Consider the following 24,799-nt stretch of genomic DNA (forward strand, 5'->3'; position numbering starts at 1 on the left):
GTACCTAGGTTGCAGGCTCCTCCATGACCGGGGCCCAGGTCAGGACTCATGCAGGAGGCAACCAATCAAAGTGTCCCTTTCACATTGATGTTTCCCTCTCTCTTCCCCACTCTCTAAAAACCAATGTTAACATATCCTCACTGGGGGGGAGAGAGGGGGGTCAGATCCTATGAAAGACACATCTTGAAAACGCCTAAAGAAAGTTGTCATTTTTTCACAGTGAAGGGACTGGAATCTGTTGATGAAAACACCTTGGCGGCTGCGGCAGCTGGCAGTGGCGGCAGCAGCGAGGTGATGGTGGTGGCACCTTCCCTGATCCGCCTGGTCACCTCCCGCAGAGGGAGGCCAGACTGTGGCCGGTGGGGTGCAGGCCTAAGCCATCACACACACACCAGTGCATGAATTTCATGCACTGGGCCTCTAGTCCTATGTAATAATAGGCCAATGTGCAAATTGACAGAACAGTGGAATGATTGGTCACTCTAATGCACACTGGCCACCAGGGGCCAGATGCTGAATGCAGGAGCTGCCCCTGGTGGGGTAGTGCTGCTCAGCCAAAAGCCCTGAGCTGGGCTCACGGCTGGAGAATGCAGCAGCTCCCGCCTCTGTGGCAGCTCTGAGGATGTCTGACTGCCGGAGAGCGGTTCTAAGCCATCAATCGGACATCCCTCAAGGGCTCCCAGACTGAGAGGGCACAGGGCGGACTGAGGGATCCCCCCCCAATCCCGAGTGCACGGATTTCGTGCACCAGGCCTCTAGCTTCATATACCAATTGTTTACTTAACATTATTCATAGCTGCATGATTTCCCATAGTATGGCTCTTCTTGATTTTACCAAATATTCTCAATATGATGATTTAGAATTTTTGCATTTTTTGTCATAAACAATGTTTATTTAGAAAAAGTACATGGGTTGTTTGTTTTCTTAGTAATTGCTTGTCGGAAAATGCCCTTTTGTCTTCACACTTGACCAAGTGTTTGAGTATAGAATATTTTAAGTTGAAATAAAAAATTTACATGAAATGTGTAAGACCTCAAATGTACATCTTGAGTTTTGATGCCTTTATGGACAAATAAAAACCACAGTTCAGGTAAGATATCTAATATTTTCATCACCTCCCATAAAGGCAACCACTGTTATCACTACAAATTCATGTAAATGTAATCAATTTTGGACCTTTTTCATTCAGTATATTTAAGACTCTTATATGTGTGTATGTGTATCAGTAGTTCATTATTATTGCTCAGCAGTATTCAATTACAGTCAAACCTCAGTTCTAGAATATCTCCCATGTCAAACAATTTGGTTTTCAACTAAGTTGTTCATGGAAAGAAATGTCTCAGTTGTCAAAATTTTGGTTCTTGACCTGGCAACCCTTTTGTGCCAATACATGTATGACCAGTCTCAAGTCTCTCAGGCAACAAACAAAGGAGAGAATGTGCGAGTATGGGTCAGTTTGCTGTTAAACCTCAAGTTAACATCTCAGGAAATTGCTGTGAATATTTTTGTGTGACTTTTTGCTTTTGTTACTGATTATTATTAAACTAGAGGCCCAGTGTGTGAATTTGTGCATATGTGGGGTCCAGAGCGGATTGGGGCGGGGCCTGTTGGGAGGTGGAGCTGGCCCACCTCAATCAGGGCCAGACTGGCCACAGGGGCGGGGAGGTGGTTTGCTGGCCAGCCCCACCCCTGATTGGTGGAGGGGACCAATTGGGACAGGGCCAGCCGGGGAGGGGGCGGCAAGGGCTGTTGGCTGGCCAGCCCAGCCCCTGCTTGGAGTGGGGGAGTCTGGTTGGGGGGAGGGGCTGTGAGCCTATAGAGGTGGTGAGGACCCATCATGGCCAGGGCCATCCAGGAGGAGAGGCGGTTTGCCAACTGGCCCTGCCCCTAGTCAGGGTGGGGGCCGATCTGTGGTAGGGCAGGTGGGGGAAAGGGCTACAGGAGGTTGGAGGGCCAGCCCTGCCCTTATTGGGGTAAGGGGAAGAATGGGACTGGGGCCAGTGTGGGGAGGAGCTGCGGGAGGTTGGCTGGCTGGCCCCACCCACGATCAGGCCTATTAGCTGGCGGCAGTTGGGCATCATAATGACTGGTGGTTCTGGTAGTTACAGCATTCTTATGCTGGCTTTTTATATATATAGACTAGAGGCCTGGTGCACGAAATTCGTGCACAGGGAGGGGGTGTTCTCAGCCCGGCCTGCACTCTCTCCAATCTGGGACCCCTTGGGGATGTCCGACTGCCTCTCACAATCTGGGACCACTGGCTCCTAACCGCTCATCTATCTGCCTGCCTGATCACCCCTAACCCCTCTGCCTGCCTGCCTGATCACTCCTAACTGCTCCCCTGTTGGCCTGATCACCCCTAACTGCCTCTGCATCACCCACACTTGGCACCCAAGATTCCCTCCTCCAGTTGGCCCCAGGCACCTAGGACCTCAGCCTCAGCTGGTTTCACCTGGGCCTCAGCCTCCGGCACCTGGGACTGTGGGGCAGGTGGCTTATCTCTCTCATGAGCCTCAAGCACAGCCGCAGGCACCTAGGACCCTGGGGACCTTTGGGCTTGCGGATTGTCTCTCTCCTGGGCTGCAGGCACAGCTGATGGTGCCCGGAACTGCTAGGTGTGTGGCTTGTCCCTCTCCCAGGCCGCAGCCTGGCTGGTCCCCATTCCTCTCTCCCCAGTGTCAAGTGTCTGAGCAATTGTAGCATGAGGGTGTGATGATGTGAGGGTGTGATGACCATTTGCATATTAGCTCTTTATTATATAGGATATGTACAGTAAGTCACCCATAGGTCCTAAGAAAGTTAGTGATAGCAGCAAAGTGAAAATGAAAGTTGTGAGGACAATGATAGAGCTTAAAAAAGAAATAATTGCAAAATATGATAGAGGGGTTCTTGTGTCTGATCTCGCTACCAAGTGAAATTGATGATGAGCACAGTTTTAAAACAAAGGGTGTTGCTCATGAAACAGTGATCACATGGCAAAAAGAGGTAGAAAAATTCTTGATTTGGATAAGCGAAAAGTAGTTAGCCAGTGATAGCATTTCAGAGGCAATGATGAATGCTGCATGCTGACCTCCTGAAAAAAAACCTGGAATGAATGCTAAAAGTGATTTGTTGAAAGCTAGTAGGGGCAATTTGATAATTTAAGAAAAGATGTGGTATTTATAGTGTAGTGAGGTATAGGGAGGCTGCCAGTTCTAACAAAAGAGCTGCTGATAATTTTGTGACAAATTTCAATATGTAGAGGCCAAAGGATTTGTTCAGTTGTGCTGAGAGGCCTCTTCTGGAAGGAAATTCCAAAGAGGACCTACATCACACAAGAGGAGATGTCATTACCAGGACACAAGCCAGTGAAAGATGGGCTGACATTACTATTATGTGGGAATGTAAGTGGGAACTTTAAATCGAAGCCTCTACTTGTCTACCATTCTGAAAAGCTACGAATTTTCAAAAAAATTAATGTCATGAAAAACAAGTTTAGTGTGATGTGGAGGGCTAATAGCAAAACTTAGATAACCAGGCAATTTTTTTATTGAGTGAATTCATGAAGTGTTTGCCCCAATTGTTCTGGGAACAACAATTACCACTCAGAGCACTTCTTATAAGGGACAGTGCTCCTGCCCACCCCCCAGGCTTGGAGCTGAGTTGTGGAGGACTATAGCCTCCTCACTTTTAGATTCTTGCCACCTAAACACAACTCTCCCATCCAGCCCATGGATCAGCAGGTCATTTCTAATTGTAGGAAACTATACAAAGGCACTGTTTTAGAGGTGTTTTGAGGTGACCTCTAAAAATGAATTTAACCCTCAAAGTGTTCTGAAGGAACATTTTAATATCCTCACTTGCTTAAAGCTCATAGACAAAGGATGGGGGCTAGTGTGTTCCAGAACCATGCAATCAGCATGGAAGAAATTGTGGTCCGAGATTGTTGCTGAAAGAGACTTGACAGTTTGAGGATGAGCCTGCGCCTGTTGTGAAGGATATTGTGTGTCTGGACAAGTCTACGGGCTCGGATGTGATGATGTGGAGGAGTTGGTAGAGGACCACAACACTGAGCTGACCACCCAGGTACTCCCAAGACCTTCAGAGGGAGCAGACAAAATATGGCAGCTGAGGAGCACTCTTCAGAGGAGGAAGAGGGAAGGGAGCATATTCCTACTTCATTAATCAAGGAAATGCTTGGGAAATGGGGAGAAATGCAAAGTTTTATTGAGAAATATCACCCTGACTAGTAACTTCTGTGATTAACTTCTTCAGTGACAATGTACTGTTTCATTGTAGGCAAGTGTTAAAAAGCAGGTGAAAACAAACATCATTGTATAGGTTTTTAGTGAGACAGAGGCCCACTGAGCCTGAAGCAAATTGTAGTGAGCAAAGAGACAAACCTACAAAAAAGAGCTCCCTGACATTTTATGGAAGGAATTCCCTTCCAAATAATAAACACCCCTCCTCTCCAAATTCAGTCATCAATAGCTCTCAACATTAAAGATAAGTTCTAATATTTAGTGTATGTAAGTTTTCATTTTTTTTTTATTTATTTATTTATTTTTTTTTTTTAAATATATTTTATTGATTTTGTACAGAGAGGAAGGGAGAGATAGAGAGTTAGAAACATCGATGAGAGAGAGTCATCGATCAGCTGCCTCTTGCACACCCCCTACCGGGGATATGCCCGCAACCAAGGTACATGCCCTTGACCGGAATCGAACCCGGGACCTTTCAGTCCCCAAGCCGACGCTCTATCCACTGAGCCAAACTGGTCCCGGCAGTTTTCATTTTTTACTGTACATCATATACCTTTTAAGTTTTCATTTACATTTCATATCATTTTTGTTTTTAAAGTGTTTATAGACTAAACAGTATGTTAGACATGTACTATGTATAAGAAAGCTTAAAATTGAATCATTTGAGGGTCTAGAACGGATTAATTCAATTGACATTTCTAAAGGGTGGAGGGAGATTTGGTTTTCAAACAAATCACTTCTCAAACAGACTTCTGGAACAAATAAAGTTCAAGGACTGTGGTTCCACTGTTTGTGGCTATATCACAATTTGATCGTCCTTTCACTGTTGATGAACATTGGGTTATTCCCCCCCCCCTTTTTTTTTTTTTTTTTTTGCAATTATGAATAAAGCTGTTAAGGGTGACATTTTATATAATGTCTTCTTGTGGACATATATTTTTATTTCTTTTGGGTAAATACCGAAGGGTTGATTTGCTAAGTTTACAGGGTAGGTAATTACTATCTTAGATGTTATGTTTATCATTTTTATGCTTTTTCTTTTGTCTTTTTTGCCGTTTGTGTTAGTAGGAAATACGTTTATATGTTCTTCTGTGGCTTGCCTTTCTCTGCCTCAATCCTGTTTTAGAGATTCTAAATATTCAAATACTTACATTTTTCCCATTAGGCTTACACTCTACCTTTTTAATCTTAATATGTCTTGTCCCATACTGCTTTGTCATTTTTGTTTATGAGTTTTGTTTTGATTGCTTTTTATAATCCTCACCTGAAGATATGTTTTTATTGATTTTAGAGAGAGGAGATGGGGACAGGGAAACATTGATGTGAAGAAAAAAAATGTTGCCTCCCATATGCACCCTACCATGGTCAACCGATCTGCAACCTTTTTGGTGTACAGGAGGACAATACTCCAACCAACTGAGCTACCTGCTCAGAGCTATTTTTGTTGTTGTTGTTGTTGTTGTTATTTAAGCATGAGAAGCTTTTTTTGTGAAAACGTTTTCTATGTCTGTGGTATTTTGTTTTTTGGTAGTGATTTTTGTATAGTCATTATGATGCTATGTGTTAAACTTGTGTTTGTTATTGATTACTGTGTGTTGATTTGCTTTTTATTTAGTTACTAGAGGCTGGGTGCACAAAATTTGTGTGTGTGGGGGGGGGTATCCCTCAGTCTAGCTTGCACCCTCTCCAATCTGGAACCCCTCTGGCCCGATTGCCTCTAACTGCCCTCCTCTGCCAGCCTGGTCACCCCTAACTGCCCTCCCCTGCAGGCCTGGTCCCCCCCAGCTGTTCTCCCCTGCATGCTGGTTATCTCCACTGCCCTCTCTTGCAGGCCTGGTCCCTCCCAACTTTCCTCCCCTGCTGGCCTGATCATCCACAACTGCCCTCCCCTGTCAGCCATCTTGTGGAGGCCATCTTGTGTCTGCATGGGGACAGCCATCATGTGTGTTGGAATGATGGTCAATTTGCATATTACTCTTTCATTAGGATGGTGTGGATGGGTTCTTAGGCACTTCTTTTGGTTTCCCCTTAGGGACTTGTTTTAAAGGTTAAATACAGATGGAGTTGGGAAGAGGCAGCCTGTGGTATACTAGTTGGCTATGGGCAGTTACTACTGGTGATTTTAGCTTTGGTTTTTGTAATTACCTATACTTTTCCCATGGGGAACATTCAGATATTTGTCCCCAATTTTGATTGAGCTTAAGTTTGGTTCCTGACAGAAAAATAGACCAAGAAGTTGCTATTCGCTTTCCATATGATCCTGTCTCTAGCACTGTTCCTTCCCACTTACTCCTAGTGAGACAATGGTTAAAATAGATTTAAGGGCTGTAACTAGGGAGCTATTCATCTATTTGGGACTACAGGTAGGGCTGGAGGGGCGACTTTTTACACTGGGCTTTATGGATGTCTCCATTGCAATCTGCTTCCTTAATTGTTCTAGTCTTATTTCTTTTCTCCTTACTTTAGATTCTAATAAATTCCTTATAACCCTTCCCTATGAGTCCTGTCCCAGCTCCCTCACTACACTATACCTGTGTACATACACATAAACACAGCATTTCTGAAATTATGGGGAAAAGACAATGGATTCCTGATGTTTTTCCTTGTTGTAGATGGTAGTTTTTCTAAATTTATGGTATGCAGGTAGGCCACCTTTTGTTTAAATGCTCCAGGATTTTAAAAAATAAAAGGAACCCTCCTTCACTCCTGATGGGAATGCAGACTGTGATTATTTTTTGTTGTTGTTGTTCTGTGATTGTTTGCAGTTCTGATTTGCAATACTAACTTCCTCAAAGTGGTCATAGTACTGTATTTTTAAGCCATGTCATAAAATGTTTAATAATGAAAGGATAACTTTCTATACTGCTGAATAATGTCCTGTGTTGCTTCAAGATAAATAATAATTCTAAGGTAATGACAAACGCTTTCATATCTAGAAGGGGATGGATTTTTATGCTGCCAGGATTGAGGATTGGAGGAGTAAGAGAGTGACTAGTCAGGTGCTATATACTACCTGCTGACTCTGGCCTAGCTGTTATTTATTTATTTATTATTTATTTGTCTAAAGTTTTACATATGTATCCTTTTCCCCTGATTGATGGCCTCCCCTCCCACCTCCCCTCTGCCATTCCCACCCCGGGCAAGACCCCATTGCCCCAGTGTGTCTGTGTCCATTGGTGATGCTATATGCATGCATACAAGTCCTTTGGTTGCTCTCTAACTCCTTCCCCTCTTCTCCCACACACACACCATTTGTCTCTGGATCTATTCTTGTTCATCAAATTATATTGATCATTATATCCCATATATGAGTGAGATCATGTGACATTTCTCTTTCTGTGACTAGCTTATTTTGTGTATCATAATGCTCTCCAGTTCCATCCAGGCTTTTGCAAATAATAAAAGTTCCTTCTTTTTTATAGCAGCATAGTATTCTATTGTGTAGATGTACCCCAGTTTTTTAATTACTCATCTGCTGATGGACACTTAGGCTTCTTCCAAGTCTTAGTTATTGTAAATTGTGCTGCAGTAAACATGAGTGCATATATCCTTTCGGATTGATGTTTCTGGTTTCGTGGGATATAGTCCTAGAATTAGGATTACTGAGTCAAATGGGAGTTTCATTTTTAACTTTTGAGGAAACTCCATACTGTCTTCCACAGTGGCTGCACCAGTCTGCATTCCCATCAGGAATGAAGGAGGTTCCTTTTCTCCACATCCTCGTCAGCACTTGTTGTCTATTGATTTGTTGATGATAGCCATTCTGACAGGTGTGAGATGGTGTCTCATTGTCGTTTTGATTTACATCTCTTGGATTATTGGTGACTTTGAACATGTTTTCGTATGTCTCTGGACCTTCTGTATGTCCTCTTTTGAAAAGTGCATATTTAGATTCTTAGTCCATTTTTTGGGGTCATTTATCTTGGATCATTTATCTTCCTTTTTTTAAGTTATATGAGTTCTCTGTAAATTTTGGAGATTAAATCCTTATCAGAAATATCATTGGCAAATAATGTTCTCCCATACATTGGGCTTTCTTGTTTTGTGATGGTTTCTTTTGCTGTGCAGAAGCTTTTTATTTTTATATAGTCCCATTCGATTATTTTCCCTTAGTCTCCATTGCCCTAGGAGCTGTTTCTTTAAAGATATTGCTACAACATATATCTGCTATTTTGCTGCCTATGGAGTCTTGTAGGATTTTTATGGTTTCCTGTCTTACATTGAAGTCCTTTAGCCATTTTGAGTTGTTGTTTTTGTGTGTGTGTGTGTGTGTGTGTGTGTGTGTGTGTGTGTGTATGGTGTAAGTTAGTGATTTATTTATTTGACCAAATTTTCAGCACCATTTATTATTAAAGAGATTGTTCTGACTCCATTGTGTGCTCTTGCCTCCTTTGTCAAATATTGAGTATAATGGCTTGGGTTGATTTCTGGGTTCTCTGTTTGGTTCCATTGTATGTCTGTTCTTTTGCTCGGACCAGGCAATTTTGAGAACAGTGGCTTTATAATATACCTTGATATCTGGTGGTGTGATCCCTCCAACTTTGTTCTTCTTTCTCAGGATTGTTGTGGCTATTTAGAGTCTTTTTTTATTCCAGATGAATTTTTGGAGAGTTTGTTCTAGATCTTTGAAATATTCCATTGGTATTTTAATGGGGATTTCATTGAATCTGTAGATTGCTTTGGGTAGTATGGGCATTTTAATTATGTTGATTCTACCAATCCATGAACATGGTATGTTCTTCTATTTGTTTATGTTGTCTTCTATTTCTTTTCTCAATGCCCTGTAGTTTTCCGAGTAAAGGTTTTTTATGACCTTAAGTTTATTCCTAGTTATCTTAATTTCTTTTGTGCAATGGTAAATGGGATTTTTTATTGTTTTTCTTTCTGTGAGTGCATTATTGAGTGTATAAAAAGGCCATGGATTTCTGTGTGTTTTGTATATTGCTACATTACCAAATTCAATTAGTAAGTCTGGTAATTCTTTGATGGAGTCTTTGGGGTTTTCTGTGTATCATGTCATCTGCTAATAAGGACAGTTTTATTTCTTTGTCAATTTAAATGCCTTTTATTTCTTCTTTGTGTCTGATCGCTATGGCTAGCACTTCTAGTACTATATCAAACAAGGGTGGTGAGAGTGGGCATCCCTTCTTGTCTCTGTTCTTAGGGAAAATGAGTTTAGTTTTTTCCTTTTGAGTATGATGTTGGCTGCTGGTTTGTCATATAAGGCTTTTATTATGTTGAGGTATGATCCCTCTATTCCCACATTGCTGAAAGTTTTTATCAAGAAAGGGTGTTGGATTTTGTCATATACTTCACAAAGAGTTCTCCAGTATTTCTAGTATCCATCTGGCATCATACTGTCATTACAACACTATTGACTTTATACCCTATTCAAGCGACAATAGGTTTACAGGTTTCTTCCATCGTGACTATGATGAAATGACCCCCAAGTCCAGGGCCTGGTTTTCAGGTTTCTTATTTCAGTACACTTTTTTGATTCTTAGAGGTGTGATCCAACTCTGGATATTGATTTACATTAAGCTTATATGAGATTGGTAAATTAGATTTCTGAACCTTTCACTAAGAAGTGTGGTTAAGAATTAATAGGACCGAAATACTAACCTCAGCTCGACAGAGCAATTTCTTTATTATTAAATTCTATTTGGATAAGCCTATAAAGATCAAATGATTGTTTTTGAAAGACTCTGATCAAAATAATGGCATTGGTGTGATCTTAAAGGATGTTATCAAATTCTGGTAGTCTTATACAACATTTTATGTTTTCTAGATTATTACTGGTATATCCATATCATTCAGAAAGAGCACTTGCCGAAACCAGTTCAACTCAGTGGATAGAGAATCGGCTTGCCGACTAAAAGGTCCCAGATTCGATTCTGGTCAAGGGCATGTACCTTGGTTGCGGACACATCCGCAGTAGGGGGTGTGTAAGAGACAGCTGATCGATGATTTTCTCTCATTGATGTTTCTAACTCTCTATCCCTCTCTCTTCCTCTCTATAAAAAATCAATAAAATATTTTAAAATAAAGGGCACTTGTTTTGCCAGAATGTCCTCTAGACAGAATGGGAACAGTTCTTAATAGGATAGGTCAGTGTTAAGTATTTTGTATGAGGCTATAAATAAAGTCAGTTCTATTCTGAAGAAATTAATATATATGAAGACAGTTTTTAAAATCAATTTAAAACAAAGAAAAAGATGTGCTGTTTCTTGTGCAGATATTTATTCTTTGTTCAAACAGCTTTTGGAGATGACTTACTTTTTTCTGTGTTTTCACTAAACAAAGCCCATTTCTGTGTTTGAAAAATAGTACTAGTCCCATCAGTGGGGAGGTAGCACAGCATAAAGAAAGTAACTTTAACTTTTCCCTGGTATTTTTATTATGGAAAAATATACTTAACATAAGATTTATAATTTTAGCTCTGGCCAGTGTGGTGCAGTTAGTTGAGTGACATTCCATGTACTGAAAGATCACCAGTTCAGTTTCTGGTCAGGCATATGCTCAGGTTGCAAGTTCTGTCCCTTCTCAGGGTGCATACAGGAGGCAACCCCTTGATGTTTCTCTCCTACCCCCTTCCTCTTTCTCTAAAATCAATAAAAACATGTTTTTAATTTACCATTTTTAACTACATTTTTTTTTTTTAAATATATTTTATTGATTTTGTACAGAGAGGAAGGGAGAGAGATAGAGAGCTAGAAACATCCATGAGAGAGAGTCATCGATCAGCTGCCTCTTGCACACCCCCTACTGGGGATATGCCCGCAGCCAAGGTACATGCCCTTGACTGGAATCGAACCTGGGTCCCTCAGTCCCCAAGCCGACGCTCTATCCATTGAGCCAAACCGGTCTCGGCTTAACTACATTTTTAAGTGTAGCGTTCAGTGTTATCACATGCATAATATTGTGTAACCATTGCCATCTCCATAACTCTTCTTAAAAAACTGAGTCTTACAAGAAGACTTTCCCAATCAATTATTTCTCATTCCCCAGTCCCTGGCAACTTTCATTCTACTTTTTGCCTCTGATTTTGACTATTCTGAGTACCTCATGTAAGTGAAATTTTTGTGATTGGGTTATTTCACTTAAACAGTAGCTTTAAATTTTAGTTGGACATATTCAAAGCCTGATTCTGTTACCTTCCCATTCTTGTTTCACTGGTTAAATTGCTTAAACCTTTTTGAGCTTCAGGTTTCTGTTGGTAAGGTGGAATTAATTTCATCTCTATAGACAGAACTAACAAAAGACTAAATCTAGAGAAGTTAAGAGGAAAACCAAGAGAAAGATAGGTATCCTGGAAACCAAGTGAAAGAAATGTTTCTAGGAGGGAGTGATTATCTACATCAGTGTTGATCAGAGAACAAGTAGAAGGTCTGAGGAATGACATTTGGGTAAAACCATGTGATGTCCCTGGTTTTCTTCTTGGCGGTTTTTGATGGAATGTTAAAAGCATGTACTGATTTGGATGGATTTAATTGGGAGAAGAAGACTAGTAGACTGATAGCATACACATTCTTGAGGATTTTTGCTTCTAAAAAGGATGAGAGAAAAAAGTGTGAAAACTGGAGGGAGAAATAAGGTTAAGACTTTTTTTTTTTTTTTTTTTTTTTTTTAAAGAGGAAAATATACCATGTATATGAATAGAAGATAAAGTTCTGATATGGAGGGAAAATTTGACATTGGAGCAAATTGCTAAGAAATGTCCTTGTAGGCAAGGTGATGGGGTAGAATAAAGTGGTAAGAGGGCAGGCACTTTGTCCCTAGTAAGAGAGAATAGATGGGCATAGGTCAGAGTTCAGAAAAAAGGCCTCTTCTGTTTTTCTGTTTTATTGAGAAAATAAAAGAGCAGGAAGATGGAGGGATGAGTGTTGGAGATTTGGAGAGTCAAGTAGGAGAAGGGGCTAGAAGAATTTACAGTGTAATTTCTGGTCTTTGTAATGAGTCCATTTAAAGGAAATGATTGCTGACTGGCTCTCTACTATAAATTGAATGATGGTAAGTTTTTCTCTAGCTATGTTTAGCTGTGCAGGCAGAATTGGTTATGGTTCTTCCAAATGAAGAAAGTGAAGTAAAACTGGGCAGGAAGTTTGGGGAAAGAGTGAAATTTCATTCCACTTAAATACTTCAGAATTTGTCTATAACAGGTAAGGATTAAAACACACACACACACACACAAGCAAAATGAACAATAGTCCTTTAATATTAACTTATATTTCGTTTTTCAAATCTGTCTGGTTCTCAGAAATGTTTTTTTTACAGTTAACTTGTTCAATCTTCCATTTCTCCAAGGAGCTCCTAATGGGAAATGGTATTTAGAGATTATAATATGGGTGTCTATTTTTTTAAAAGCTGTTCTTTTCAGTTATTTGATTCTTCATAGTACTGATTGGTTTCTTTTCTTAATTCAATAGGCATGCCCAAAGAAAAATACGAGCCCCCTGACCCTCGGAAGATGTACACAATTATGTCCACTGAGGAAGCAGCAAATGGAAAGAAATCACATTGGGCAGAGCTTGAAATAAGTGGTAAGACAGACATAAATTTATGGTATGGAAATTCAGGCATGGCTAGGAAATTAAGTTTTTTATGCCAGTTCATAAAAGTAGCAATGTTGTATTTTACCAGCGCTAATTTACCTTGGAAGCAGAACGGTCCAATGAGAAGAACATGGTATGAGTCAAAGTTCAAAATCATTGTGTGTATGTTGTTTTGTGTGTGTTTTTAATATGCTATTGATTTCAAAGAGGAAGGGAAAGTAAGAGAGAGATAGAAACATCAATGATGAGAGAGAATCATTAACTGGGTGCCTCCTGCACACCTACTACTCAGGATCAAGCCCACACCCCAGGCATGTGCCCTTGGCCAGAATCGAGCCTAGGACCCTTTAGTCGGCAGGCTGACACTCTATCCACAGAGCCAAACCAGCTAGGGCCCATTCATTGTTTATGCTCTCAGTACCAGTGTCCTTTTGTAAAATTGGAATAAAATCAAGGATGAAAAGAAAATAACATATGTGAAATGCCTCATGTGCAAAGGTTCTGGTTCTTAATTCTCTGATAGAGTAGGATTGAGCTTTTGCATTATCAGTTTACAGATTTCCAGTGGGATTGGACCTGCTTGTTCTAGTGTAAGTTCTGGGTTAGAGTTGTTTCTCCTCACTTTCTTCACTTGCTTTTTTCCAAGGACAGTCTGTCCAAGAACAGAATCTTAAAATTTGAAGTACCGGTAGATCTCAAAGTTCCTTTCTACCGTAAGTGCTTCCTAGACATTTTCCAAGAAAATGTGGGCTCCCAGATCCACAGAGGATATTCCCAGCTTCCTTGTCAGTGGGCATCAGCATTTTTTTTTTAATACTTCAAAGGTGATGAAGGGACATTACTTTTGAAGCAATCAGTGCTAAAAAAAATTTTGTGTTAATGTTCGCCTAATATGCCTCCCCATTCTTTTCTGAAATAATAAAGAAGCTTCCACTCCTTTCTGTCCTTGATTTTTTTTTTAATGTAATGCAGCAAGCATACATGTGTTTTGTATACAATATTTTGCCAAGTGCTATACTAGGCATATGAAAGATACATAAATGAAAAATCACAGACCCTCTCATACTGGAGCTTACAGCATATTAGTGAGTGAGAAGAAGGGAGTGCACCAGTATAAACAACTAATACACAAGCTATAACTGCCAGGTCTAGGTAGAAAAATGTTATACTGTAATCATATTGGAAATAATTTATACTAATACAAGGGTAATATGCTAATTAGACCAGACATCTTCCTGAGGTCCTTTTGGACAAAGCCACGGTGACAGGGACAGAGGCAGGGGTGATCAGGGCAATAGGCAGGCGAGAGGTTAGGAGCCAGCGGTCCTGAATTGCACGAGGGATATCCCGGATTGGAGAGGGTTCAGGCTGGGCTGAGGGGACCCCTCCATTTCATGTACGAATTTCATGTACTAGTGATAATATTTTCCCCTTGTTAGCTCACAATTTTTGGTTAGCCTAATGAGTAAGTAAGCTCAAACACCCTCCTCAAACCAGCCGTAGAGGTTGGTTTACCTCTCTTGGTTTTTATTTTTATTTATTAGCTCCGTGCATGAAATTCATGCACTCAGGCGGGCTGGGTCCCGCAGCTTGGCATGTGCCCTCTCTCAGTGCAAGAGCCCGGCGATGGATTGCCCCAAAGAGGGGCTGGAGCCGGGGTTCCCACCTCCAAGGTGTGCGTGGGGCTGCAGGAACCCCAGCGGAGGCTGCACAGAGTGGCCGCAGGGCCCCGCTTGTGTTGTGCACACACCCATCTTGTGACAGCATGAGGGCATCACGGTGTGGGGACCACGTAGGCTTTTATTTGTAAGGTTATTTTTTAAATAATTATTGTTGAAAGTATTACATATGTCTCCTTTCCCCCCCATTCTCTCCCTCTAACCCACTCTGTCCCAGGCCTTCACCACCCCATTGTCTGGGTCCATGAGCCAGGCATATATGCATACAAGGTCCTTGATTGATTACCTTCCACCTATTCACTCCCCTGCCTTCACTCTAAGGTTCTGCATTCTATCCATGCTTCCATGTCTCTGGATCCACTCCGTTCATCAGTTTATTTTATTTAGATTCCCTCCATGCTATCTCAAAGGGTAAAAGATTCATTCTTTTTACTGCTGCATAGTATTCCGTGGTATAAATGTACCAAAGCTTTTTTGTCCACTCATCAACTGATGGGTACTTTGTTTGTTTCCACATGTTGGCTATTATAAATTGTGCTCATATGTGAACATAGGGGTGCATACAGTCTTTTTGATTGGTCTTTCAGGTTTCTTAGTCCCTAGACGTGGGATCACTGGGTCAAATGGCAGTTCCATATTTAATTTTTTGAGGAAATTCTATACTGTTTTCCATAATGGCTGCACCAGTTTGTATTCCCACCAGCAGTGTACTAGGGTTCCCTTTTCTCCACATCTTTGCCAACATTTGTCATTCGTTGGTTTGTTGATGGTAACCATTCTGACAGATGTGAGGTGATCTCTCATGGTCATTTTAATTTGCATCTCTCTGATGTTCAGTGACTGAACATTTTTTTATATGTCTCTTGGCCACTTTGGAGAAGTGTCTACTTAGGTCCTTTGCCCATTTTTTAATTGGATTGTTTGTCTTTTCTGTTAAATTGTATGACTTCTTATATATTTTGAATATTATCCCTTTATCAGGTGTATCATTGCCAAATATGTTCTCCCATAGAGTTGGCTCCCTTTTCACTTTGTTGATGGTTTCTTTTGCTGTGCAGAAGCCTTTTATTTTTATATAGTCCCATTTTTTTTATTTTCTCCTTATTTTCCATTGCCTTAGGAGCTGTATCAATAAATATATTGCGATGAGAGATGTCTGAGATTTGGGTGCCTATGGTTTCTTCTAGGGTTTTTATGATTTCACAACTTATATTTAATTTTTTTTTATTTTATCCATTTTGAGTTTATTCTTGTGTATGGTGTAAGTTGGTGGTCAAGTTTGATTTATTTGTTTCTGTTCAGTTATCCCAACACCATTTATTGAAGAGACTGTATTGACCCCATTATATACTCTTGACTCCGTTTTTAAATATTAATTAAGTGTAACGGCTTGGATCAATTTCTGGGTTCTCTGTTCTGTTCCATTGATCTATATACCGTTCTTGTGCCAGTACCAGACTGCTTTCATTACAGTGGCTTTGTAGTATAACTTGAAATCTGATATTGTGATTTCTCCAACTTTGTTCTTTTTCAAGATTGCTGCAGCTATTCAGGGTCTTTTGTGGCTTTATATAAATTTTTGATGTATTTGTTCTACCTCTATGAACTATGCTGTTGGTATTTTAATAGGGATTGCATTGAATCTGTAGATTGCCTTGGGTAGTATGGACATTTTAATGATGTTGATTCTACCAATTCATGAACATGGTATATTCTTCCACTTGTTTATATCTTCCATCTCTTTTTTCAATATCCTGTGGTTTTCCTAATACAGGTTTTTTGCCTCCTTGGTTAAGTTTATTCCTAAGTATTTTAATATTTTTGTTGGCAATGGTAAATGGGATTGCTTGTTCTGTTTCTCTTTCTAAAAATCATTAGTGGTATATAAAAAAGCCATCGATTTTTGGGTGTTGATTTTTTTGGGTATCCTGCTACCTCAACAAATTCATTTCTTAAATCTAGTAGTTTTTTGGTGGAGTTTTTAGGGTTTTCTATGTATAATATTTATGTCATCTGTGTATAATGAGCGTTTTACTTCATTCCAATTTGGATGCCTTTTTTTTTTTTTTTTTTTTTTTTTTTGTCTGATCACTATGGCAGGAATTCCAGTGCTATCCTATTATATTCCAATATAAAAACCCTGGGTCCATCACGACCAGAGACTTGACCAATCAGAAGTCAGTCCTGAAGTCAGCGGTAGGTTGCCGTAGAGACCCACCACTGACTGCTGAGGATGGCTGTGAATCAAGCCCAGTGAAAGGCCTGAAGAGAGAAGCAGGGTCTGATCTGTAGCCTCTGTGGCAGCTCTTGATCAGCACTTGCCCCTCTCTTCCTCTCCGGGCCTGGCCAGCAGCTGAGCCTCCATTTCTCTCCAGGCCTCCACTGGGACTGCTGATCAGCCCCGGCTTTCTGATCAGGCCCCATTGATAGGCCCAGAGACTCTGACTGGCATAGAAACCGACCAATTAGAACCAAATTTGGGTGAAGTGTGAGGAGCCAATGGCTGCCTAGGAGGTGGAGCTTTTGACGCTGACTGGCATAGAAACTCACCAATCAGAACCAAATCTAGACAACTGTAGGAGCCAATGGCGGCCTAGGAGGTGGAGCTTTTGATGCTGACTGGCATAGAAACTGACTAATCAGAACCAAATTGGCTGGCAGTGGAGGGCATTTGGGGGTGAAATCAGGCCTACAGGGGAGAACAGTTGCGGGCAAGATCAGGCCTCCAGAGGAGGGCAGTTGGGGGTAACCAGGCTGGCAGGGGAGGGCAATTGGAGGAGAACCAGGCTTGTAGGAGAGGGCAGTTGGGGACAATCAGGCTGGCAGGGGAGTGGTTAAGGGGTGATTAGGCTGGCAGGCAAAAGCATTTAGGGGCAATTAGGCTCCTAACCAGGTGAGCAATTAGGAGCCAGCAGTCTCAGATAGTGAGAAGGATGTCCTACTGCCCGTTTATTGATTTACGAATATTGTATCAACCTTACATTCCTGGAATAAATCCCACTTGGTCATGGTGTATGATCTTTCTAATGTAATGCCAGATCTGATTTGCTAAAATTTTGTTGATTACTACTTCTATTTCATCAGTTGTTATTGTCCTCGTCAGGTTTTCTGATTCTTCCTGATTTGGTTTTAAGAGAGTATTTTTCTAGGAACTTGTTCATTTCATCCATTTTGTCCAGCTGGTTGACATATAGTATTTCAGTATAATCTTTTGTGTTTCTGTGGTGTCAGTGGTTACTTTGCTGCATTTGTTTCTGATTTTTTATTTATTTGGGTCCGCTCTTTTATTTCTTGATGAGTCTAGCTAACAGTTCATCAATTTTGTTTATCCTTGCAAAAACCAGCTCTTCTTGGTTTCATTAAATTTTTTTTTGTTGTCTCGATATCATTTATTTCTGCTCTAATCTTCATTATTTCCTTCCTTCTATTGTAGGTTTTTCTTGTTGTACTCTAATTCTTTAAGTTGTAGGGTTAAATAGTCTAATGTTGGTTTTTCTTAACTTTTGAGTACTATGAACTTCCCTCTCCAGAATGTGAAATCTTCTATAAATGTCTATTAAATCCATCTGATCCAGTGTTTCCTTATTAAGTTTTTGTCTGAAAGATCTATCCAGTGAAGTCAGTGGGGTGTTCAAATCCCCTACAGTGGCTGTATTGTTATCTGTCTCTCCCTTAAAGTCACCTGGAATTTTTTTTATATGTTAGGTGCTCTTATATTGGATGTCTATATGTTTGCCTGGGTTATATCCTCTTGTTGGATTGATACCTTAAGTATTATGTAGTGACTGACCATTGTTGTATCTTGTGGTGGCCTACATTTTTTAAGTCTATTTTGTCAGATATAAGTATTGCTACCCCAGCTTTCTTTTTTTTCTTTTTTTTTTCTTTTTTTTTTTCTTTTTTTTCCATTTGTATGTAAAAAAAAAATTTTTCCCTTCACTTCATTCTCCTCCTGTGGAGTCTTTGATGTTCTGAGTTGTGTCTTTTATAGACAGCATATAATTGGGTCATGTTTTTGTATCCATTCAGCTACCCTATATCTTTAGATCAGAATATTCAAACCATTTATATTTAAGGTTATGATTGATAGGTACTTATTTATTGCTACTTTAATTCTGTGTGCTTATGAAATTATAGGAAATACTATAATATTGCCCCTATTTTTGTTGTTTCTACAGGAAGAGTAAGAAGCTTGAGCTCATCTTTGTGGTCACTAACTCACCTGACAGCTTTGCATCTGAGTGACAATTTCCTGTCCCGTATTCCTTCAGACATTGCCAAGCTTCACAATCTGGTGTATCTGGACCTGTCCTCAAACAAAATCCGGAGTTTACCAGCAGAACTCGGAAACATGGTATCACTCAGGTATGCAGATTCAACTTAGTACCTAACCATATACCTCCTAAAACAAAATCGAGTATTTACTTTAGTAGAAACAATACTTAATTTGATTGTATCTGATCAAAAGTATATATAACTATCCTTTATATAGATTTTCTTAGACTATTGAATGTCAACTAATAAATAATAAGTAAAGAAATTTATGGTCTAAAATTTGTTTTTTTGCTATTTTGTATATTATACTTTGTTCTTGAATCAAAATTTCTTAACAAATTGGGAGTAAGCAAATAGAAGGCACTGTGTTAATCTCACATATGCAGTCACCTGTGATAGTTCTGGTGCTTTTCCCCCACTAAATTATGGGCACCATACATTCTTAACACAGGGTCCAGGAAACCATTTTCAGTTAGTGAAACCTTTTTGGTTATTTCAGGGGTTGTATGCATGATAGTAGTAAAGCCTGGACTTGAGAAAGCTAGAATTAGTCATTGAATTGGGGGACTGTAGTTTGGAATATAGGATTGGATGGGATATGGAGTTGCACAGAGTTCAGTTTGGAATCCTGACTTCGCCATTTTCAACTTATGTGATTTGGGACAAGTTTTTTAACCTCACTGAGTGTTTTCCTCATCTGTAAAGTTGCTGTAAATCCTACCTGCCAGGGCTGAGATTAGAGATATTTGAGATAATAACTAAAAAATAACGCAGCCTGACTGGCACATACTGTATCGTACTGTATTGCTGTCTTCAGTCCAGCCTTTTGACATTTTTTTTAGGCTTCAATATTGAATATATACTATGACCCTTTCTCCTGAACCAAATTTACTTTAAGGACCTTCTTTCTCATGTGATATATTTGGAAATAAACATGAACTAATTAGATTAGTGATAGCTATACAATTAGTAAGTTAATTGTGCAGCTATCAGTAACTATTTTGAGTTGATATTACATGATCATTTTCATTCTCTTTAACAATTCACATATTAGACTACTTTATCGTTTTTTATCATTTTCACTTTCTTAAACATGTATACCCTGTTTCCCCGAAAATAAGACAGTGTCTTATATTAATTTTTGCTCCCAAAGATGCGCTAGGTCTTATTTTTCAGGGGATGTTCTATTTTTCCATGAAGAAGAATACGGTACACATTTTTTGTTAAATGAAAATAAAGGAAATTTATTACCTGTATACGGTACGGTAGTACAGTAGTTGTCAACACAAACCAGACAAACTGTGAATCCTACAATATCAAGAATTTACTCATTTATTCAATGACAATCATGTCATTATCTTCTGGAACATCATCATAACAATCCAATTCCTGAATTTCCTGGTGAATTTCTTGTGAATCCCTTTCTTTCAGAATCAGTGGGCCAAATCTCTCATGTTTAGCCTAGGGGGTCCTTATTTTCGGGGGGGTGCCTAATATTTCACTCAAAAGGAAACCTGTAAGTAGGTCTTATTTTCGGAGGTTGTCTTATTTTCGGGGAAACACAATAGTAGACCCTTCATGTGCTAGACCAGTGTTGCTCTCAGGATGATTGCTTAGAATGCCAGTTTGAAAACTAGTACAACATGTGAGAGAGATTTTATATCTGATGAATCTAATACTATTAAAAAATTGGGGCTTCTGTTTTTTTCTCCCATCCCCCATTCATTTTTTTAGCAACTCGTTGTTTCCCTGCATTTTACAAATGTACTGGTCAGTGGAAGTTTGGATTTTGTGTTTTACTACAAATGTTTTCAGAAGCACTGTACTAGACATTTCAATATAATATGAAATTTTGTCAATTTTAGGAGCTTATATTCCTAGAAATCATATTGTTGATTTTAGCTGTTAGTTAAAGGTTAATATGTCTTCTGACTTCCTGGAATTTTTACATCAACAGGGAACTCCATTTAAATAACAACCTGTTACGAGTTCTACCTTTTGAAATGGGGAAACTGTTTCAGTTGCAGACCTTAGGCCTGAAAGGTATGACTTCCCATATTTGTGCTTCTTTTGGTTTGTTTACATACGTGTATGTGTATGTGTATGTGTCTTTGAGTCTTATGAAGCCATAGAGGGAATTCTTTTGCCTGGGGATTTAGGGATTAATTCTTGCCCAGACTTCATCAATTTTTCAGGTACATCAAATTGTTTTCTCTGTTGTCCACCTATAAATTGTCTACTAGTCTTTATTATTTACTTCTAGTCTAGCATTGGTTTTCTAGCCTTTGTTTCAGTTGCCTCTGTTTTGGTGATACATTTCTGAGGTTATACTTCTTTTATGTCATCGTGCTGTGAACAGCTTTTTAAAATGTTCAAAGCTCTTCAAAAAACAGGGACTCTCACAAAGTGTAGGAAATAGTAAGTAGAAAATTTGGACCTGTTAGTAAAGTATTTTAAAGGGCATTTTTTAAAAACTTGATTTATGTAGATCTCATTAATATATTAGAATTCTATCCAGTAAGAACTATGGGGGGGAAATTTTTTTTAGTGTGTGTGTGTGTGTGTGTGTGTGTATATATATATATATTATTGAATTCAGAGAGGAAGTAGGGGTACGGGAGGAATGAGAGAAACATCAATGATGAGAGAGGATTATTGATGCACACTCCCTACTGGGGATCGAGCCCGCAACCCGAATATGTGCCCTTGACCGGAATTGAACCCAGGACCCTTCAGTCCTCAGGTTGACACACTAACCACTGAGCAACTGGCTAGGGAGGGAAATTATTTTTTTAACCAATATTAAAAGTCATTTTAATAATATGTTAATACCTGCAAATGTTTTCTCAAAATAAGTGATTCTTCATCAGTCTTGTAGATTACTTTATAATTGATTCTTTTTAAAAAGTCATTTAATGGCCCTGGTTGGTATGGCTCATTTGGTTGAGTATCGTCCATCCCATGCTCTGAAAGATGGCAGGTTTGATTCCCAGGTAAGGCACATATTCAGATTGTTGGTTCAATTCCTGGGTCAGAGAGTGCATAAAGCTTATTGATATTTTGATGTCCCTCTCTTAAAAAAAAAAAAAAAAAAAAAAAAAAAAAATCACATAATGAAGTCTTCAAAAATTGCACACTTTATTTCTTAAAAATACAGATAATAAAATGAGATTTTATTTTCATAAATTTGTTTTATATCATATACTAGTAATGACCACAAAAACAAAATGGAAAAAGGCAAATAATACGCTTACAAATGTATATAAAGCCATATTGAAAAACGTTAGCTTTATAAATGGTTCTTTGGAAAGTTTTTCTGTGGGTTAGACTTGCTAAGTCTTAGAGGTCATGGAAATGTGAGCTTTAAATGCCTTTTTCTGTTAACATATTTCTATGGTAAGCCTGGTCTTTTTATTTTTAAATTTTATAATCACAAATATAAAATGTAGCAAAGTATATTTATATACTACCACCAGAATTAACAATTAATATTTTGTCACTTTTAATGCAAAAGAAATACGTTATAGAATTTCTTAGGAAATTTCAAGAGTTTTAGTAGTTCTATGCAAGAACATTGGAAAAAAATAAATATACGAGGTATGGCAAAAGTAGGCTTTCAGTTGTGAGTATGTGAAACACAGTTTATTCTTTTATTATTATTTATTAATTATTGAATTTTTTTTGTACAAACAACTGCAAACCTGTTTTTGCCCACCCTGTATATTTATTATAAATCACAGTTTAACATAGGGTCTTTTACATAACAAAAATTTAATTTGGTGAAGTCCAGTTTATCAGTTTTTCCTTTTATGGATCCTACTTTGGGAGTCAAGTCTGAGAACTCTGAATAGCTCTAGATCCCAAAGATTTTTCTCCTGTGTTTTGTACTGAGTTTTATGACTCACATTTAAGTTTGTGATCCATTCTGAGTTAGCATTGACTTAAAATAAGCAAGTTTAGTTCAGGGTTGTGTGAGTATGTGGGTGGATGTCCAGTTGCTCTAGCACCATTTGTCGAAAAGTCTATCCTCCATTGACTTGTTTTGGCTTTTGCCTCTTTCAAAAATCAGTTGGACATACCTGTGTAGCTTTATTTGTTGGTTCTCTATTCTGCTCCACTGACTATTTGTTTATTCTTCTGCCAGTGAATACCACATTGTTACTTGAAATTTGTTAGGGTAAAAAGTCTTCAAATAATGTCTTGAAATAGGATAGACCGATTCCTCCGCTATAGTCATGTTCCACATATGATGTTTCTGTTGATGATGGAACACATCATTATATACAATAGTAGTTTACCATAAAGCCTAGATGTGTGATTGACTATACCGTCAATCTTTGTATAAATGCACTCTAGGATATTTGCACAATTACAAAATTGCCTAAGGACACATTTCTCAGAACAGATCCTTATCAATATACTAGGGGTCTGGTGCACAAAAATTCATGCACTGCTGGGGGGATGGGTGTCCCTCAGCCCAGCCTGCCCCCTCTCACAGTTCAGGAGCTCTCAGGGGATGCCCTACTGGCCTTCCTCTGCAGGAACAACTGGATCGATAATGGGAAGGCGCCACTGCTGCTGCTACTGCCAACTGGCAGTCCCTGGCTTCTTGGCGCTGATCCCACCCACTGGTGGGTGGGAGGGTGATCGTGGGCCAGGCCGACTGGGAGGTTGAGGCACAGCAGGTCTTACCTCCTCTGCTCCTGTGGCAGCAGCAGCGGCCTCCTGTCCCGAAGCAGCGCCTCTCAGGGTCCCTAGGCCCTCACAGCTGCTGTGGCTTTGTCCAGGTGGATGTCCAGAAGACACCCACTCTAATTAGCATATTACCCTTTTATTAGTATAGACTGGAGGCCCTGTGCATGAAATTTGTGCACTGTCGGGGGAAGGGTGTCCCTCAGCCCAGCCTATACCCTCTCCAATCTGGGACCCCCTCGGCTGGCTCCCAACCACTCGCCTGCCTGATTGTCCCTAACCACTTCTGCATGCAAGCCAGATCACCCCCTAACCACTCCCCTCCAGCCTGATCGACACTTAACTGCTCCCCTGCTGACCTGGTCCCCTTCCTCTCCAACTGCCCTCCTCTGTAGGCCCAGTCTCCCCCACCCCCATCTGTGGCCATCTTATGACCACATGAGGCTACCATCTTGTGCAAGGGTTTGACAGTCAATTTGTGTAAAAACTCTTTATTATATAGTCATCTCTTCTATTTTTGTTTTGTTTTTTGTTGTTGTTAATCCTCACCTGAGGATATTTTTTTCCCCTCATTTATTTTTAGGGAAAGTGGGAGAGGGAAAGATGGAGAGAAACATCGATGTGAAACACATCGATTGGTTGCCTTCTACATGCGCCCCAACCAGGACCCAGGCTGAGGAGGAGCCTGCAATCAAGGTTCATGCCCTTGACTGGAATCAAACTCAGGGCCATTTCGTCCACAGGCCAATGCTCTATCCACTGAGTCAAACCAGCTAGGGCCAGTCTTCTTTTCCAAAATGATTTTAGCTGTTCTAGTTCTTTTGTCTCTTGGTGTATAATTTAGAATAATCTTGTCTATAGTTACAAAAAATGTTCCTGGGATTTGGATTCGAATTTATTAAACCTGTACATCACCTTGTGGAGAATTGGCATCTTTACTGTGCTGAGTCAATTCGTGAACCTGCTATGTCTCTCCATATATTTAGCTCTTGCTTTTTTTTTTATTGTGTAATCTATAATCTATAATAATAAAAGCATAATATGCAAATCGATCGAACAGCAGAACTACCATCCACACGACCATTCTATGACACACACTGGTGCCAGGCCAGCCAAAGCGGGTGCAATGCGATTGGTCGGGGGGAAGGCCCAGGCCACCCTCTGCAAGGTGATTGATTGTGGAGTTCTGGCCTCTCTCTGCTGAGTGATGGATCGTGGGGCGATCGATCTGGGGGGTCCCACAGAGAGAGGCCCAGACCATTGGCCAGCGACACTGTGGTGGGTGTGTGGGACTGGCCAGCGATGGCCACACAAAAGGAGGCCCAGGCCAGTCAAGCAATTGTATCCCATGCCTGTCGC

The 24,799-nt window shown here is 39.9% G+C and overlaps 1 protein-coding gene across 7 annotated transcripts in view; it reads left to right on the top strand.

Moving 5' to 3' along the window:
- CNOT6 (CCR4-NOT transcription complex subunit 6) overlaps positions 1 to 24,799 on the top strand; it is a 72,039-nt gene that overhangs the window by 22,720 nt on the left and 24,520 nt on the right. For 2 of the 7 annotated variants that reach the window (XR_004990167.2, XM_036450198.2), the window contains exons 1-4: positions 3,810 to 4,486; positions 12,669 to 12,782; positions 18,652 to 18,838; positions 20,706 to 20,791. Coding sequence is in view for 6 of the 7 variants with exons in the window: in XM_036450198.2 (XP_036306091.1) it covers positions 4,411 to 4,486; positions 12,669 to 12,782; positions 18,652 to 18,838; positions 20,706 to 20,791 (463 nt within the window). In the remaining variant the exon portion in view is untranslated. Of the gene's footprint in view, positions 1 to 3,808; positions 4,487 to 12,668; positions 12,805 to 18,651; positions 18,839 to 20,705; positions 20,792 to 24,799 lie in introns of those variants that run through there. The other 5 variants (XM_036450197.2, XM_036450196.2, XM_036450200.2 and 2 more) reach the window with 5 other exon arrangements.

This window comes from Pipistrellus kuhlii, unplaced genomic scaffold, assembly GCF_014108245.1.
Source record: "Pipistrellus kuhlii isolate mPipKuh1 unplaced genomic scaffold, mPipKuh1.p scaffold_m20_p_21, whole genome shotgun sequence".
Taxonomy (NCBI): domain Eukaryota; kingdom Metazoa; phylum Chordata; class Mammalia; order Chiroptera; family Vespertilionidae; genus Pipistrellus; species Pipistrellus kuhlii.